The sequence below is a fragment of the Anser cygnoides genome, chromosome 3, assembly GCF_040182565.1.
Source record: "Anser cygnoides isolate HZ-2024a breed goose chromosome 3, Taihu_goose_T2T_genome, whole genome shotgun sequence".
Lineage (NCBI taxonomy): Eukaryota > Metazoa > Chordata > Aves > Anseriformes > Anatidae > Anser > Anser cygnoides.
In genome coordinates this window covers 19,385,242-19,404,037 of record NC_089875.1, presented here as the reverse complement: position 1 = coordinate 19,404,037, position 18,796 = coordinate 19,385,242, and the positions used below count along the sequence as shown (strand labels likewise).

Sequence of the window (18,796 nt, the reverse complement as noted above, 5' to 3'; positions counted from 1 at the left end):
AGTACCAAGCCCTGGGGGACTCCACTAGTGACCGGCCTCCAACCAGATTTGACTCCATTCACCACAACTCTCTGGGCCCGGCTATCCAGCCAGTTTCTAACCCAGCGAAGCGTACGCCAGTCCAAGCCACGAGCAGCCAGTTTCTTGAGGAGAATGTTGTGGGGAACGGTGTCAAAAGCCTTACTGAGGTCAAGGTAAACCACATCCACAGCCTTTCCCTCATCCACCAAGCGCGTCACTTGGTCATAGAAGGAGATCAGGTTCGTCAAGCAGGACCTGCCTTTCATAAACCCATGCTGACTGGGCCTGATCGCCTGCTTGCCCTGCAAGTGCCGCGTGATGACCCTCAAGATAATCTGCTCCATGAGCTTTCCTGGCACTGAGGTCAAACTGACAGGCCTATAGTTCCTCAGGTCTGCCCTGCGGACTTTCTTATAGATGGGCGTCACATTGGCTAGCTGCCAGTCAACTGGGACCTCCCCCGATAGCCAGGACTGCCGATAAATGATGGAAAGCGGCTTGGCCAGCTCCTCCGCCAGTTCTTTCAGTACCCTCGGGTGCATCCCGTCCGGCCCCATCGACTTGCGCACATCCAAGCTCCGTAGCAGGTCGCCAACCATTTCCTCATGGATAGCGAAGGCCACATCCTGCTCCCCATCCCCTTCCACCAGCTCAGGGCACTGGGTATCCAGAGTACAACCGGTATTGCCGCTAAAGACTGAGGCAAAGGCGGCATTAAGCACCTCAGCCTTTTCCTCATCCTTAGTAACTAGGTTTCCCAAAGTACTTCACAACTCTTTCACTATGGCTTTGGGCAAGGTCTTAGGCTGGAATTCCTTGATTTCAGTGGGAATTAGATGCCTAAATATCTTCAAACGACTGTGCTTTAGCCTCTCTGCCTTCCTTCTGTCATCCTTCAGAAGGAAGAAAATGGTGGCATACATAATTACACAACCTGTGCTGGGGTATCATTAGTACTTACAGAATGCTATGATTAAAAAAAAAACTAGATGAAGTGCTGCTGTTGCTTAGCATGTACATTAAGAGAGAAGTAACAGTATGGTCAAAACAGAATAAGTAGAAAAATATATGCAGTTATTGGCATATGCTAAGAAATATTAAAGGATTGTAAATAGTTTGGAGCCAGACATTTGAGAAGGGTTAAGAACTATGTCCACGTTCTCCTCTGCTGAGTAGTATGGCTCAGCTTCACTGACTGGAAAATAAAACACACTTTTCCAATAGTCCAATAGATTTGTATTGCCTTAATCCCGGATCTGTAAATGGGATGTTTCACATCAATCAAGTGCATGGTACCAGCTCTGCTAGTCTTGTGTCATTTGTCATTCAATGAAGAGACTGAACTTTCCCACAACACCTGGAAAAGGCAGGGAAATATGACCATTGACCACCTCTCTGGGTGTGGCCTTTAAGCCAATTCCTTATTCACCAAATGGTCCACCCTTCGTCTCTCTCCAATTTAGAGATCAAAATGTTGTGTGGGACTGTGTCACAGGCCTTATGGAAGTCCAGGTAGATGACATCCGTTAGTCTTCCCTTATCAACTGATTCAGTCACTCTGTCATAGACGGCCACCAGGTTGGTCAGGCATGATTTGCCCTTGGTGAAGCTGTGCTGGCTGTCTCAGATCAAATCATTGTCCTGCATGGATCCTTTATGTATCATGCATTTCACCTGATGTGTTCTGCCTATACCCCAGGCCCATCCATGGTTCTCACTTTGCTCAACTACCAGGCTCAAGCACACATTGCTTTTACTGTCGACAGAAATTCCTTTTCTATGTGAGGAATGGATTTTGGGTGAAAACTCTCATGATCTCTATGACTCTCAGGAACTTATTAATGTAAGGAGCTCAAGCCACACTTATCCCTACACCTCTTCCTTCTCCCCCTCTGTCCTTTGTGCCAGCTCGCTGCTGCCTTCCCCTACAAGGAGCTGCCGTAGGATAGTGGTTCGATTTGTGGAGCACAGTGTAATAATTACAAGCTTGAGTTCCCACAGAAGGCCATTCTGCCTTGGTTATCACACTGCTTTGATCACCCTGGTATCTCTAATAGTCAGACTGTTCACTGCAGATGGCTCTGATACCCGAGTGTCAATGATCCTGTTCCAGTGTGTCTCCAAGGAAAGTTTAGTAAGATGCTGTTGCTTTGTGGTGTAGTCCTAATGCATCAAAATCTCTGGATTCCATGCAGAACAGACCTTTCCTCTAGAAAATACTAATTGTAAAATTTAAGGTGATTTTTTTCATGACTGTCTGGTTAGACAAATGTTCCTCTAAATTACAATAACGGGCTTCTGCTATCAGATTGTTCTGTGTAGCATAGTTAGCTAAAAATACTTGCTTATTTTTTCATTGCAGGCACAATAAGAGATGGCACAATAGATGTAAAATACCAGATGGTTGCTTTTGAACAATACTGTACTAGAAGTCTCTTTCTGTAAAAAATGCTATGTTTTTATTACTAAAATGAAGAGAAATGAAATACTTTAGCTAAAAATTTGGGGTTATTTAATGCTTAAGTGTAGGAAGCTATAATGACTGCAGAAATACACTTTAAGCTTCTGTAGGGATTAGTGTAAAAGAGTAAGGAATTGTAAGTAGGAAGACAATATTTTGATATAGCAGTGCATCAGTGGTCTACTCTTTCAGAGAATACATAGTACCCCGTGCTTTAACGAGGGGAAAGAAAAACATGGACTCACCACTGTGTTAGTGAACACCCATCTTTCTGCCACTAATTGACTTTGAGCAGAGTGCAGCCTTCTGTCATTTTGATGTTTAGAACTGCAGATTTCTACATGCATAAGAAAAATCTGACCTATTTTTTAGTCTTAATAAGAAACAGTGAATTGATTTAGCCTTTGTAAATTCCTAAAACAGGTGGGGATATATATTAACTACAGAAAGGAGTTGTTGCACCAAGTTACCTCATGTCATACAGGAACTACGGCAGATCCCTAATTCAGGGGTAGGGGGTTTATGTTGCAAGTTATATAAATAATAAGAGCAACAGATGTTCATCAGTTGTGAAATTAAGTGAAAAGCAGTTGATATGGTGTTTGAAAGAACTATGGCTGGAGCAGGCAATAGTGGTTGAAGCAAATGTAAGGAAAGAAAAAGTTTGAACTTGGTATGAGAGAGGAAGAGGAAAAGTATTTGGGGTGACAAATGCACGGCAAAAGGAGAGGAAGGAATTAAGTACATAATCCTCCTTTTCTCTTCACTTGCAAGCCTGATTGATGGAAAGGTTGTTGGTGGTGTCATCGGTAAGAAACATTCACCACACAGTGAAATGGAGGTTGACTTTGCTGTCTTTGGGTTACGACAAGAGAATGTTCAAGTAGAGATCGCAGAAAGAATTAAAAGGACACAGGACAAGCGTCCTACAGAGGTGCAGGCATAGAAATGGAGATGGTTCTTAAATGCTTGTGTGTGGATCAAGTTTAAATAAGGCATAGCATTGAGGGAACAGAAAACAAGGGGAAGAGAATGGCAGAGGCTCAGTCAGTGCCTCTCTGAGACAGAGAGAAAGATGTGATGTGGTAGGAGAGAGGAGAAAGGCAGATGACAAGGTGTCAAAGACCAGAGAGCCCTTAATGGACTCCAGAGCATACAGGAGCCAGCAACTCAGTTGAGGTCCTGACACCACAGAACTTAGTGGGAATGTTTTCCACAGAGGAGACAGAAGCCTCATTTGTAAACGAGAAGCAAGTTGAGGTAACATTGCACGACTTACAAGGCACAGGGAAGGAAGAAGGTGGTTAGGGTAACTGGGGAGAGGAGTAGAGCTCTACAGCGCTGATGTGGTTCTGCTGCAATAAGAGAGTTACAACAGGCCTTTTTCTGCAGTAGAGGCAGAGCATAGTTCTCACCTTAATTCCAGTTGTACAGTCCCATAAACTCAATTCACACTAGAGCGTGAATGCAGATGCAGTGAATCCAGGCCAGAAGTGACCTCAAAACACAGTCAGCTACTAGAAGCTGCAGGGTTACAGGGGCTGGATAACTGGTCTCCTAGCTGGACAACCTCTGGGCTGCCCTGCAAAGCAGAGTACTCTGGTACAGCACAACAGACTTGTTAAAAGTTTGGAAAGTGGTGGATTTGACATGTATGTGTGTGGTGTGTGTGTGTGTATATATATATATATGATCAGATTTCTAATTCTGCTTGAACTGCATGGATACATGTTTATGGTAGCCCTGTACAAGTTCATGTTTGAATTTCATTCATCAGCTTCACACAGAGCGGCAGACATGTATGCTTGGCCTGGCACTATTATCCGTAGGAACAATCTTTCTGGTGTTTGCATTTCTGAATTTCTGCCAAGATCAGGTTAGACCTGATGAGCCAAATTAATCCCCAGTATAACTCTCAGTGGCAGCCATTGAATTTAGGTCAGAAATGAATCTGGGCCTAATAGAGATGATTTTTCTTTTGGCAACAGGAGAACAATAACAGAGGAAGGCTAGGTGGATGGTCCCTCAGCTGAGCCTGCCCTTTCAAGAAGGTTTTTCTCTCCTTGCTCAAAGTGTCTTTTCTTTGGGACAAGGAGAATCTTTTGAGGTTCACATACTGCCTACTACTACTGGCCCCGGCTGGCGCACAAGTAACAAATGTGAATTCCCTTTCCTCTACAAGACTGGTACTCCCTAAAAAGTAGCCTTGTTTTAGAAACCACCATGGAAAACTGGGTAAGAAACCAGTATAGTGATTTCCAGATTATCAAACTGAAGGACAGACAAGAGTAGAAAAGCATCAGCTTAGTTTAGGTTGTGAAGTCTTGTGTTGTAACATTAGTCCTGGTTTTCAGGATTGGCTCCCTGCCCCCAGTTCAATGGCTTCTCCATAAGGACATTTTAAAGTCTAAATCTCATCTCAGCTTCACCCTTTAGCATTTAGAGAAGTGTTTCTAGCAGTCTCACATAGGAGAGTCAAACCATTCTACCATTGCCTCTAATCTTCTTGTAACCCATTCAACGTGAGAATTACAAAAGAGAACAACAGGCAGGGTAAAGGTATAACAATTAACACTTCCTCTTTATGAGACACTTTCCTCAGTACATCTCACTCCATATACATCTTCTCTAACCTCTGAAAAAGTGATATCCTTGATTTACTGTATAAGAGAGTACTTCCCGTATTTCACCCTGAATAATTACTTGCTATATTTTGATGCTCGAAACTCGGTTCTTTGAGATATCTACAAACAAACATATATGCATTTTTATATAATGCCTACCTGTAGCTAGATGGTTAATATTGGAACTTATTTGGTAAAGGGAAAAAATTTTGTCCTTTAACTGAAATCAGTGTAAATCAGATTCTATTTCCTGCAGGTTGGGAATACAAGAATTTCAAGAGATGATGTTGTACAGCCAGAATCTGGCTGATGTGTTTGATATGAGCATGCATGCACATACTTGGGGGGTAACATCAAAGGGTGGGGGCTGTACACTTGATGTCTGCCTGCTTTGGCATGATCAGCAACTCACAAGCAGACTTTTATGTTTGAGGCTGCTGATTGCTATGGGAAGCATTGCATCTAATGCTTAAAAACCAGAATAGCTGTTCAAAAAATAAACAGGAACTCATGAAGTACTCTGTCTTGAAGAGCCATTAGTTGTGTGGCGGCAAGAGGACATGGCTCTGGAAAAAGAAACCAAGATAGTTTGAGATGGCTGCCAAGAAGAGGGAGTCTTACTTCAGTTCCTAAACACAGGAACTGAGAAAGCAGAGGTTAAACAGACATGTCATATCCTTATCACATATAATCTTAATTATTTAAAACAACCTCAAAAAAGTTTGAAGGTTCCTATTAGGTTCCTGTTATTTAAGAAACACTTGAAAGTAGTAACATTAAAGTTAACAGAACAAGTAAAGAAAGTAGTAACGTTAACATCTTAATTGTGCTACTACAGCACTACAGAATAAAGTTGAGGTTCAGAATTACTTTGCAAGTGACAGTAAATTTGAGCATGATTTAGTAAATAAAGCCAGGGCTGAATTCTGGTCTCCTAAATCATATCCCAAACTCCTGAGTTCAACACTGCACCTACTGGCTGTAGAGTGCAGCTCTACCATGTCCCCTTCAAGTCCTTGCTTGAGACTCTTCAGCTCAAAATGCATGTACTGAATTTTCTGGATAAAAACACCATTCTGTTAGTCTCCTGCGTACTCATCACTGCAGACATCCAAACATCTGTGTCAGTTTTACATTCTCATACTACTTAATAGATAGCTTTACTTGCAGTGATTTTGTAGGCTGGTACACTTTATTACACTTCCGTTTCAGCTATCTTGTTCTACAACAAAATCTCTAATTGCTCTGTGTCCCCATCTAACTTTCTGATAAGATTCTGTCTTATGTCTTGGTAGTCCCTAGTTAACATGATTTGTCTTCACAGTTAAGGACTCCAGAGTATTGCACCAAGGTGAAACTTACTGTTCAGTGCATCTTTTATGTAGTTAATTGTTCTTCCACAAGCAGAGCAAACGCTGTTAGGTAGCTTCAAAGGGCTAAATTAGCTGCAAGGCAGCGATCAGAAAAAACAGAAGGAGGCAACATGACTACACACCTAGCCTTGAACTGCGGCTGCTTGACTCAACACAGACAGACAGGAAGGATGGACCTTCATACTTTTATTTTTCACTGTTACGCAGCTCTTATTTCCAGGGCCCTTTGGGGACTGGATGTACTAGAAAACCAAAAAGCTTTCTTTACAGCTCTCATGGCCACTCTGAAGTAAGGATGAGCTATCTCCAGACATTCTGCTCTTGAAGGTTTCAGGCTGGTAAAGGTTGGATGAAAAGCTGTGTGCAGGTTATTTTGATATCAGTAGCAGAAAAAGAATGGCTCAAGGTTCATTTCTGGATTTATACCAACAAAACAGAAAAATGACTTTTGGAGGTGTTGAGAATCGTGAATTAAGATCGTAATCTTAAAAATAAGATTTTAGGGGAAGGTTGTTTTTGTCTCCTCAGTTCTCCTGTCTCTTGGATCCTGAGATCCTGCAATGGGTGGGTACAGAGCTCCTGTGACTAGGGCAGCCACGGCCAAGTGCACAAGTTCCTGCTTAGCTGGTGGGCAAAGAGGGGAATAAGGCTTATTACAAAGTGTAAGAAGCACTTAGTTTATTAGCGGACAATATGAATATAAGAAATTCTACACAGCAGCAGACAGAATACAGTAAGTATATCTGTTTCCATGAAATAGAGCTACTTAGTTGCTGATAAAGTTACAGAGCAGCAGGGCTGCATCCACTCAGGGAAGATGAGCTTATAGTGAAGAGCCCTATGCCATAAATGCTGGTCATGCCTTTTGTTTTTCTGTATGTTTATTATTATAATTGGAACCCAATTACATTATTTCTCTCAACGATGACATACTTAATAAGGATGCAAATTTATGAAAATTCTCTCATCATTCCATTAGCAAAGAAGAAGAAGAAGAAAAAAGAAGCAAGCATCAAGCATAAGAAAGGCTGTACTGTCTTGGACCTTTTCATAGCAGTTTCTCTCACTGACAGCAGAACAATGGACACGCTCCTTCAGCCTCCCTGGCTCTTTGTTCGCTGTCTGTAAAGTACAGACAATCTGTTGCCTGCCTCATGGCAAACACCTACCTCACTAACTGCAGAGCACTACTACTGCTACTTGCACTAGCTTTAACAAAGCCTGACTAGCCATGGGCAAGAAACAAGACAGATCCTTTTATGTAGAACTCAGTCTGCTCTTGCTAGAGTGCTGGCTGTACCTGAATTATGACTTCTTTGCATCCTACAGAGCATCTCGCTACACCACTACAATCAGCATCACAATTTACTGAACGCCTTTTGTGCTACTTGGGCAGCCAGGGATCCCAAGTGACCCACACAGGAGCCAGAAAATGGAGGGAAGGAAAGATGACTGTTAGCAAGGCGTTAGGAAGAAGATGGGAATGAGTGACAGATTATTGCCAAGTACAGGGTTGATCAGAGCGTCAGCTAAAGAGCGGCAAATAATTTCTCCTTGTGGCACATTATCTTAGTAATATGTCAAAAGATGATGCTTCTGATGTGGAGGGACTTATCATAAGCAATTATTTTTTTTGTGACAGCAGGTGGTAGGTAGCGCTTGTGACACCCTTCCCATTTCCTATATGGATACCTATGGAGTTTCTACATCTCTCCCCTTCCCCGCTTCTGGAAAATTACAAATCCTCCCCAGTGGTTGAAACTATTATAAAGTGTGATTCAAAACATGAGTGACAGTTCTGGGACCACATAGTTATATAAAGGAAAAAAAATAGTTTGGGAGGTGGGCTGGTACAGCTTGCAAACACAGCTCAGCAGCAGAGCTCTGGCAGGAGCCTGAGGTCTGCTGTGCTGCTGCAGCTTACACAGTGGGGCCCCGCACCACAGCTCGATGGAAATACTGCTGTCTCAAGTACAGGCTGAATTCTAAACATCAAGTCAGAATTAAACCATAGACTAACATACAGGAGCTGGAAAATATTTATCGGTAGCTGTTTTTAAGTATTCAGAAACATTGCAGAGCTGCAGCATTAAACAAACAACAACAAAGAGCCACTGATGGCTCCATTTATAATTAAGGGTTTAGTAAGTCACTTGCCCTTTGTGCAGCCCTCCCCTACCCCACTATGTACCTTAACATTTTGCTATGAATTTTTAGCCTTGGAAGTCTATGAAAGTTTGTTGCAGTCCGGTTTTTGAGGTTCCTGTTAAAACTCCACCTTGTCAGTAGAGTTACCTCCCCCCCCTCATGTTTAATGTTTTGGAAAGCACTTCTTTTGCATCAAAAATGATATCATCTTACATGCATATGGGCCACCTTTAGTAGTTGCTCCATAAATACTGTCAAGGCTGTTCAGACCATGGTACACAATCTTTTTAATAAAGAGATACAGAGCACTAGCTCAGCTTTGTCACGACAGCAGTGTTGTGAAGCAGCTGTCATCAGTTACAAGGCTACAATGCTTTGGTGCAGGCTGGACATTTGTCACATAGGGAAGTCAGAAAGCAAATCCCATATACAGCCCACCTTATTCAGGCTTAAGAGCTGTGACAAACCCCGTGGAGACAAGAATCACAAGTGCTAGCTCCCACTTGTCAAGCCACTGTATATTTTTGTTGATACTGAGTGCACAATGATTGGACAGTCAGAATTCACTTCAGATGTCCCTCCTGTATGGGAGGGAAAAAATAAAAACCATGCTGGCAGGAGCTAAGCAATGCATTTTTAATAGCAGGCCACAGAGGAAACATCATGAGCTGCTCTCCATGGTAACATGCAAGCTCTGTCACATTTGCCTGCCTCCGCTCTTTCCTCTTCTCTCTCTCCTACCCCACCACTCCTGGTTTTCTTGCCTGAGTCCTGCATGCAGTGCTGTCTGTGACAGCTGGCATTTGCAACTGGTCACTTTGCCACCAGGTGTTTGCAATTCGTTGGTTTCTCCCCCACTACAGCTCATGGTTGCATCATTACTTGGTCACAGTTTGAGACCATAGTTTGTGCTTGGCCTATGAATTTCAAATATTTTTTTTTTCCCCCCAGTCCTAAAAGGTGATGACTGGGACCAAGCAAGCCTGTCATTATTTTAATCAGTCCTCTGCTCCTGCTCTTCTTCCCCTTCAAATTGTTAGAGCTACTCATCTGTCCTAGCCCTCCTTACGCTGTGTGTGGAAGAAGTTAAGCTTTAGTCTGTTTGGACAATGGAAAGGGTGAGAAAGCTTGCCAGTGCCTATTTAATCAAACTTTATCCAAAACAAAAAAATCAACATAAGCTTTCTTTTAAGATATGGAGATAAAGTACCTTTATTTCTAGAACAGGGTAATTGCACTGACTCTTGGATTAATTCCATGACTGAAGTGATCTGCAAGAGGAAGGGTTTAATGAAAGCCACAGATACGCAGGTTGCATATGTTCTTGTGGGAACACCTAAATCTTGTTGATGCTGTAGCATTGTGATGCCATCTTGCCACCTCTACTTTATATTTCAGAAGAAGCACATGCAGCACCCGCCAAAGGTGAAAGAACTGCTGTGTGACAAGCTCTGTATCCTAGACTGCGCACTAACCCCAGCCCATAGAGGCACCAGTGTTCCCAAGCCGCTTGGTGCCAAGAAGGCTACAGACACATTAGCTGGAGCAGCCTTTTATGAGCAGAGAGCTGTAATAAGCTTGTGATGACAACACTCATCTTGGAGGGTTTAGGTAATACACTCATGCTGGCAAGTTCTCTCTAATGCAGCCTAAGCCCTAATGAGTTCCAGCAAGGCAGAAACTGAGGAGAGTGGTGAGGGCTCACGCTGGCCAAAACATTTCCCTTGGATTTTGCTTTGTGTCTGTTTTCTCAAGGAAAGACATAAACAATTCCCTGACTAGAGAAAGGTCAGCAGCTACTCAGCCTGAACATTAGTGCTCTACAGTTTCCTTTTCTTGGGCTGTTGACAGTGTCCTCTCTGCAGCCCAGCTCTACCCATGTGGCAAAGGGGAAGGACTTCAGACGTCAGCTGGCACTGCTAATGGCTGCTTCTTGGGGGAGTTTTAGTAGTTCTTTCCCTTGTCATAATCCAGAGGACTACAGATTAGCATTTTGACTGATGCCACCAAGGATGAGAGGCCTCCATAACTGAGACTCCTTACAGACGGGAGTGTGAAAAATGAGTTCAGAACACCAAGGACTCACAGATGTCTCAGGCAGTAGATAACACAGTCACTATAACAGCAAGCAAACTGCAATCCTTATCACCCTTTTTGTGCTATTTTTCTGGCTTATTTGAGCAAGAACGAGCACATCTCATGAATTTTCAGCACATCCACAACATCTGCCTCATACACCTGTCAACACTGTTTAATGACAGCTAATAATCATTTTAGTTAAAAAATTCAGACACATTAGACATGTCCCCACACACTGCATTCCCCTGACACAATACTGTTACACAGTTCCTTCTCATCCCCACAAAACACGCACCTTAACTGCATCTCCCATCATCAAGCCTGCAGCCTTCCCTGCTTCTACAGACATCTCAGACATCATTCCCCTGTTCTTCCTAACTTTGCCTGTGCTTACCTGCACGCCTCCTAGAGCCTTGCTCCAGCTCTTGGGTCATGACACGTTTTGCTTTTTCCCTTAGGAGAGAAGCAAACGCTCCCACTGCCTCATTCACTCCCAGTACTGCAGGAGACCATCTTGTACAACTCCTAAGCTTACAGGAAGAGGAACAAACATCTCCAAGCCCCTCTCTAGCTCCAGCTGTCGTGCTTTGTAGGGTAGAGAGCATGACCAGCAGCAACCTAATGAGCTGCCCCAATCTAATAAGCTGCCCCAGCTGCAGTAATTTTGGTTTCTTCTCTTCCTCCACCTGTAACTGGGTAGCTCATCTGGCCTGATTTCCTCACTGTGTAGATACTTTCTGTGGTTCCAGATACCTGGCAGTCAGTAGGAAGCCCACTAACAAGTTGGTGTGCTCGAATTATTTCCATTTGCCCTGTGGGCACTGGTGTCTCATCTTCCTCTGTTTTGCACCTTGACTGACTAGGTTTCTACATCTGATATTTCTGGGAAGATATAATCAAAAGTTTGTTCACAGCCATGTCCTTTACATGAAACATGCCAAGCTCCATATCTGACTGAAGCTCCTGCAGGAGTGCCCAGGATAGATAGACTTTCTTGCAAAAACAGGAGAGGAAAATTCGCGTGTAGCTTAAGATGGTCCATAAAACAGTTGTCGCTTAATATCATGTTTATATCACCCAGGACGAGTGACCCAAACAGTAGTAAGCCAGGAGAGATCTCTCTAGGGTGTGAGTCTTAACTCTAGTAGGGAAAAAAAACCACATACACAAAACATTCCTGTCTCACACTAATTCAATGTGCTCTGTGAGGCCAGGAGCTGACAGCTGATGCTCTTGGGAAGGCTGGGAGTGCCAGGATCAGAGGAGCATACAGCAAACAGAGCACAGCAGAGGGGATTTTATCCTGTGTGACATGTGGGAGAACAGACCAGAGAGGGGAGAAGGGGCACTCCCCGCCCCCCCCCCCCATTTGTCTTTCCCTTAGTGGTGGTATCCTACAAATAACAACAGAAAGCCTTCCTTATTTACTTGTGTAATCCAAAACGACCCCAATTGATTGGTGAATTTTCTCCTGGTGGAGGGAAGCTCTTAACACGTCTGTTGTCTTTGTGTAACCCTGGCCCTTACTCCACATCCCTTACCTGCAACCTCTCGTTTCCCACCTATGGAACAAAGCAGGACATGGCTACCAGTGCAATCAGCTTCTGCTCAGAGCTAAACAGAGAAAGCACATGGTGTAGAGTAATACCAGATTTTACTAGGTTTGGGCCACTTTCCGTTGGGAAGATATGAGAAATGCCTCATACAACTTATTTTTCTCATGTTATGCTGGCAAGGTTGTAGGGATTTTTAGTTTTCACTTGTTTGCAGTGTTAAAAGTTTACATTCACTGGCTACATTCACAGCCTGAGATCTTTTTGGAGAGCTCACTTATTTGGCCTGTGTAATCCCAGCTGCAATTTTCTCACCAAGTTTACACTTTATATGCTGCAGGTATCCAAGTGCCCACACATTGGGTCAGGGAGGTAAATGCATCGGTGCCCTAACTGCCGCAGACACACGGTATCAGCAGACACAGCTTTCCTTCCTCCTCCTCTTCAGGAATGTGCTCCCAGATGCAAACTCTTCCATATTTGGAAACGTGCAGCTAAGAAACTTTCTTAAGGGGAAATCACATATCTTGGAAAATGTAAGGCTTTCTTCTGCCTCACGTTTTGGAGTGAAACTGGGGCTAGAGAAGAGCATTTTCTCCAGGTTTGTTGAAACACAGATAAAATGCTTGTCCTCTGAAAGAAACATATGTTGACTAAAGGAAAACTACTTCCATTTTGTATCTGCTGGCACATCTTGATTATTGTATTTAAAAATGCCAACATTTTAAATTAGTATTAACTAATCATAACTAGTAAAGAAAATGCATTGGCTCCCAAGAGCAGGAAAGTGGCCTGAATGGGGAGTCAGAAGGCAGGGTTCTTGAGATATTAACCAAAGTTTCCGTATTAATTCTGTCTCCAGACAGGGACACTTGGCTGCTTTGTTCCCTTCAGAATGGGACTAGACATTAGCTTAGTCACTGTGGTGTGTAGGGGATTAATCAGGCAATTCAGCACTTCACTCTAATAATGTAAAAATATTAAAAGCGTCACTGGAAGGAACTGAAGCTGTATTTTAAGAATTATTGCTCATTTACAATCTTTTTTGTAACACATCTTGGAAGAGTAAAGGTAAGGCAATTTTCATTATCAAAACAGATATGCATTGCCATTTGGCAAGATTTAGCATCTTGATGGGAAAACATAAATATTCAGTTTCTGATCCTGCCTCAGTCCAATCTCAGATACTGCTACGCTGTAACTTTGCAGAGAACTGTTTGAGGATGCACTGGGGAATATTTCAGTCTTCCTTCTGGTCTGAGGAAACTATACAGGGAAAAAAATGGTGGGTAAAGCAGGGCAGAGATCTGGGGTAATCCCACATGGAAGACAGCAAAGCCAGGGAGCAAAAGGTAACCTCTCTCTTAATGAGAAACAGGGAGGCTGATTCAACATCCTTCAGGATAAAAGCAATTACCCCTTTCGCTCTTCCCACCTTGCTGGGCAGCCTGCCAGCGATGCTTGGGCGTGGGGCTGCCTCCCTCCGTTTCAGCGCTGCGCACCCACTCCCTCTCCCTGTGATGCTGCCACGTCTGCTGCACTGCTGGCTGCAGCACAGGGCGCCTGTGGGAGTACGAAATCAGCTTGCACCAGTGGCAGGAAGACAAGGGGGGGGGGGTTGGGAGCTGGTGGAGCATTAGGAAGATGCTGGAGCTGAAGCCTGCAGAAGATGGTGAGATTAAAAATAGGCTGTAGCCAGCCTTCCCTAGCATGTAACTGACTGTTCTCTGTGTTACCACTGAGAAAGGGAGTGGTGGCAGAGAGTATCTCTCCCACTTCCATGATGGAGCAGGACAATGGCATTTTGCTCCTAACCAGACCCTTCTGCTCTGTCTGTCCTGTCTTCAGGAAAGATGCAGACGTAGCGTTTCCTCCTGCCTGCAGTCAAGTCAAGGGACTCCCTCTTTCCTCTGAGTTCAGCAAAGTATTTGTGTACATCAGAGATATCACAGATGAGCTCACTCATTCACTTCTCACGGGTTGTTTGCTTGCTCCCATCCTTACAAAGGTAAAAGGGCAAGCTTTGTAGAAAACATTGTTCATCATTCTGCACTGTTTGTAATCCCAAACATTCATCGAGGAAACTTTTACAGAACTGGCTTATCCAGCACAAACTATACCACACCTTTGTGCCTACCTTGGCAATGCCCTATCTAGATTTTAAAAAAATTACAAAGACAATTTATAATGATAAAAGCTGTTGAAATGCACACTTAGCTCAGATAATTGAATCTCCTGACCTACAGCTTGTACATCGTAGGAATCAGAAACAGCTTCTGCTACTCTTTGCTGATGGTGTGCATTTCTGCAGGTTGGCTGTGGGGAAGATAAGACTTCCCCGAGCTGCAGTTTCAGTTATCCATGGAAACAGAACATCAGCTGCGAAAAAATGGTCAGGCCCATCCAATGTGGTAAATTCAGAAAAAAATCTTTGTAATGTCTGCTGTGTAACTCGCCCCTACTTTTACTTTCATGCATCAATGAGATCATTTGTCTGAATTGTTTCAGGAAGTCCTGAGGGTGTGTGGAAGTTTTGAAAGCTTGGCTCAGTTTGAGCCGGGGTCTGCAGCACCAGGTGAGCCTGGCTCAGTGCTGAGCTTTGGTTTCGCTTTTCCTGCTCTGTTAAAACACTCTCCCACATAACAGATTGCAACTGGGGGGAGCACTATGCAAAAATACAGTGCCTCAGTAGCACCCCTTTTTTGCGTATGCTACTTCTGGAGCAGTATTTGGGAGTAGTATCAGACAGTTTTCATGCAGACATGTCAAAAACGTACCACTTTGTACACCCAGTAGCACCCTAATTCTCAGTGGAATTTTCCCTTATAGAGCTTCTGTGGAGAAAGTATTCTCCCCAAAAGGGAATCATGAGACAGAAAAAAGGTAGACAGGTGAAAAAAAGAATCCAAAACCTGAAACAGGTTTTTCTGTCCTAGTTTCACATATACATATCAGTGTAATTCAGTGGAGACAGCAATATGTTCAAGGTAGATGTGGCTATGCCTCCGTTTATCCTCTAATGATAATTGTAGATTTCCAGCACCGCAGTGAGAGCACAAGGAGCAGGATGCTCTGAAAAGTAGGTTTAAAGGAAGGAATTTGGCATGAAGCTGTGGCTCTCACTGTGTGTTTTCTTGCTGCTCTCTCCATAGGAACACTTGTATCAGCTTTCACGGTGCTGTGTGGGGCCCGGACCGACCTCCCTGACAGGCACATGTGTTGCGTCTTCTGGCTGAACATTGCCGCTGCACTGATTCAGATCCTGACGGCAATCGTGATGGTTGGCTGGATTATGAGTATATTTTGGGGGATGGACATGGTCATTCTTGCAAGTAAGTACAGTGCACTCCCCCTCCCATCTACCCCCCGCCTTTGGCTGTGTTGCTGGGAGCCAGCTAATGGCCCTGCAAGCCGCCAGACTACAAAAGCCACAGGATGGGCTCTGCAAGTCGATGAGAAACAGTAGGCAGAGGAATTGTGAGGGGTGGTTAGGAGCACTTGCACCCAGGCTGCCCCATCACATATCTGGATGTCTCTCATCCCACCATGCAGGTTAGGATCTTACATTCCCCTTAAAAAAGGGAGAATTGTAGGAAGGGGTGCAGATCCCAGCACTGTGAACGCTGTTGTCTGGTGGTCTTCCTGGTTGCATCTGCGTGTGGTTTGAACAAGAAAGACCTTTGTCTCCCCGTGACTCCAGCTGCACCTCTCTAGCAAGTGCTAGTCCATCCCTGCTAGCAAGGCAGTCCATCCCCAGAAAAGCTCTGGGGTTGATCTAGTACCTTCCATCCTCCTCTGAATCTATGTATCCAAAGGCTTTTTTTCATGTTTCATTAAGTTCTTAGGCTGAATAGGACTGTTGAGCTTTTTCTGGAAGGAATTCCCCTACACTCTTTAAGAAGGCTCTGACCCACTACTCTAGAGGAAGAAGAGAAGAATTCTTCCTTGAACATACATAACTTAGGTCATCCAACTGGTTAACTACGTATTGCCAGCCCACAAGCTCTGTCACTTTATCTGCTAAAGACTTTCACTGATGGGCACTTTCACTTTGGTGGACACTGCCCCAGCTTGACCAAGTGGGTCAGCAGTTCGCAAAGTGAGGGCTTCTGGAGAATGTCTTACCAGTAGCTTTTGCTGTTTTGTTTGAAGGGTCTTCACGTAGTCATCTCTGCTGATGACATCTCTGTGGGAGGAGGATCTCAGGAAACTGCCAGGCACCAGCAAAACAATTAAATGGATGAAACTGAAAAGAACAGCAGGAAAACAGAGCAGATTTTCAGATGCCAAACCCATCGGTTAAACCCGTCCACCAAACCACCTGCTACTTTCTGAGCCAGCTTCAATTTACAGGCTGAGTTCAGGGTGATCCACATACACAGTAAGATGATGTGAACATGAGTGAAACAAAAGGCTTTCCTCAAGACAAAGGCAGCACTACACTTTGTTTTCCCCTGCAAACCAGCAGAAGTTTCATCTCAGAGGTACCTGCATGTTGGGTAGCCTGATGAGGATAACATGTGAGTCAGTCTGTAACTGTGAAATGTCTCTAAGAACCTGCCTGAGTTGTGTGTAATTGGGCAATTACATGCTTGTACCTATACATGCTAGCGCTATTGCTCTGCTGGACAGCCTCAGCATGTGGAGCACTGCTGGCAGACCCACTTTTGGAGTGTCAAGCACCTGTTCAGATAAAGAGCTGCAGCTGAAACTTTGACTGACCTTACTCTGTTGTCCTCCTTGTGTATAGCGAAGACACACATCAGCTGGGCAAATGGCTGGTGCTCAGGAGGCTCCAACTAGTTTTCTGGTTTGGCTGCTGGGGATAAAATCACAGCTTCATCCAGGTCCATCTGCTAGTACAGAAGGGGAAGGGGAGCCCCCATGCCTCATGTTAACCAGCTCTGTATTACCTGACAAGTTGCAGCCCTAGGCAGTTTCTTGTGGTCTCATTAAATAGCTAGGTTTTAAATTTACTTACAATATATAAGGGTAATCCTGAATACATTAAGCAGCTCATGGTTGATGGAAAATAAAAGAAAAAAATAGCTTTTCAATCACAGGAAAAAACGGAAGTGATCAATTGCTCCCAGCTGGATCAAACAGCCTGCCAGGCCTGAAGTGAAATGTGTGTTGTTTTTTTTTCCAATGCTTTGTTTTCATGTAAAAACAAGAACAAAACTAAAACAAAAACAAATTCAAAACTGAGTCATTAAAAATGAAACGATGTTTTAAATGCAAGAAATAAGATATTTCATTTAAAAACACTGCCACAAAATGTTTTGCTTTGGTTTGAGTTTGTTTGCATACAAATAGAAACAAGTTGTTTGCAGTTTGTTCTGCACTGAGCAGAAACCATAAACTGTTGCAACTTGAATCTGCATTTGGGTTGGGAGTAGTCAAAACCTACTGAACCACTGCCCCTGAACCTCTAATCTTCCTCACCATGAAATGGTTGAGTCCATGCCTCCCTGTGGCAGTCCCGTATATACAGGTAGTGTGATTCTGATGGGCTAAAGGTGGGCAGAGTGTGTGATATCACAGATAAAGGGACTGGGGGGCCTTTGCTCTGGATTTCCACGGATGCCATGAGGGATCAGTGCCTCTTTCATGGGCTGAAGGCAGAGCCTGTACCATTACATTGATTGGCAGAGCGCTGGGTCGCAGGTAGGAAGGCTTGTTGCTATTCTTCCCTTCCTAGTCGCTATTCTTCCCTTCGTAGTGCTCCTTAATTCTCAGACTCTGAAAGGGGAGCACCGCAGGAGCCTGGTCCAATAGGAGAGCCTTGAGGATAATGTCATGCTGCCCGTCTTTAATGCGGAGAAAAATGAGAGGAATTATAGGTCAGTCAGGTACGCTTCAATTCCCGGAACAACTAGTCACGTGGATGATTTGCAAGCATTTAGAAAATAAAAAGAAACAAAGCAAGAGTCAGCCTGGGGTTGTTAAGAACAAGCTGTGTTAAACTGGCCTAATTCCCTTCTGTGACAGAGGAATTCATTTTGTGAATAGAGAAGGTGATCAGACATACAAATCAACAGTGTGCATGGCTGTGCCTACGGATGAGCAAAGGCACTGTCACTTGTGGTTTCAGAGGAGAGACTCCTGCTGCAGCAGCCCTTGGCCTTTCAAGAACTCGCTGGAAAACAGTAGTAAGAAATCACTCGTAATCATCCTGTCCACTTGTCACTCACTCCTTTGCTAATTACAATGCTCACACCTTGCCAGAAGCAACAGATGATTGCATGGTTACTGTACATTTAGGCTCCCAGAGACTTTGGGAAGTGTCACCAAGGCCTGTCTTCTCCACAGGGCCCATCCTAGGGTAGGTTCTGCAGTTGCCCTGGTAAGGAAAGAAAACAGAAAGCATGTGAGAGACTCAGAAGAAAAGAGCATCCCTAAACAGCTGGTAACCCTTCGTGAGATTAAGGAAATTCTGGGGGCAAATTGCCTACTTTACATTACATTCTTTTCAGTCTAAATAGAACCATCCCCCAGACTTTGCTTAAGGTAAGTAGGTGGAATAATCTTTGTTGT

At 43.9% G+C, this 18,796-nt stretch overlaps 1 protein-coding gene across 4 annotated transcripts in view; it reads left to right on the top strand.

Annotated features, from left to right (window-relative positions):
• The window catches only part of STUM (stum, mechanosensory transduction mediator homolog), a 42,155-nt gene that overhangs the window by 14,295 nt on the left and 9,064 nt on the right, over positions 1 to 18,796 (top strand). For 2 of the 4 annotated variants that reach the window (XM_048057511.2, XM_048057512.2), the window contains exon 2: positions 15,412 to 15,591. In XM_048057511.2, the coding sequence (XP_047913468.1) occupies positions 15,412 to 15,591 (180 nt within the window). Of the gene's footprint in view, positions 1 to 15,411; positions 15,592 to 16,411; positions 17,484 to 18,571; positions 18,770 to 18,796 lie in introns of those variants that run through there. The other 2 variants (XM_066993627.1, XM_066993628.1) reach the window with 2 other exon arrangements.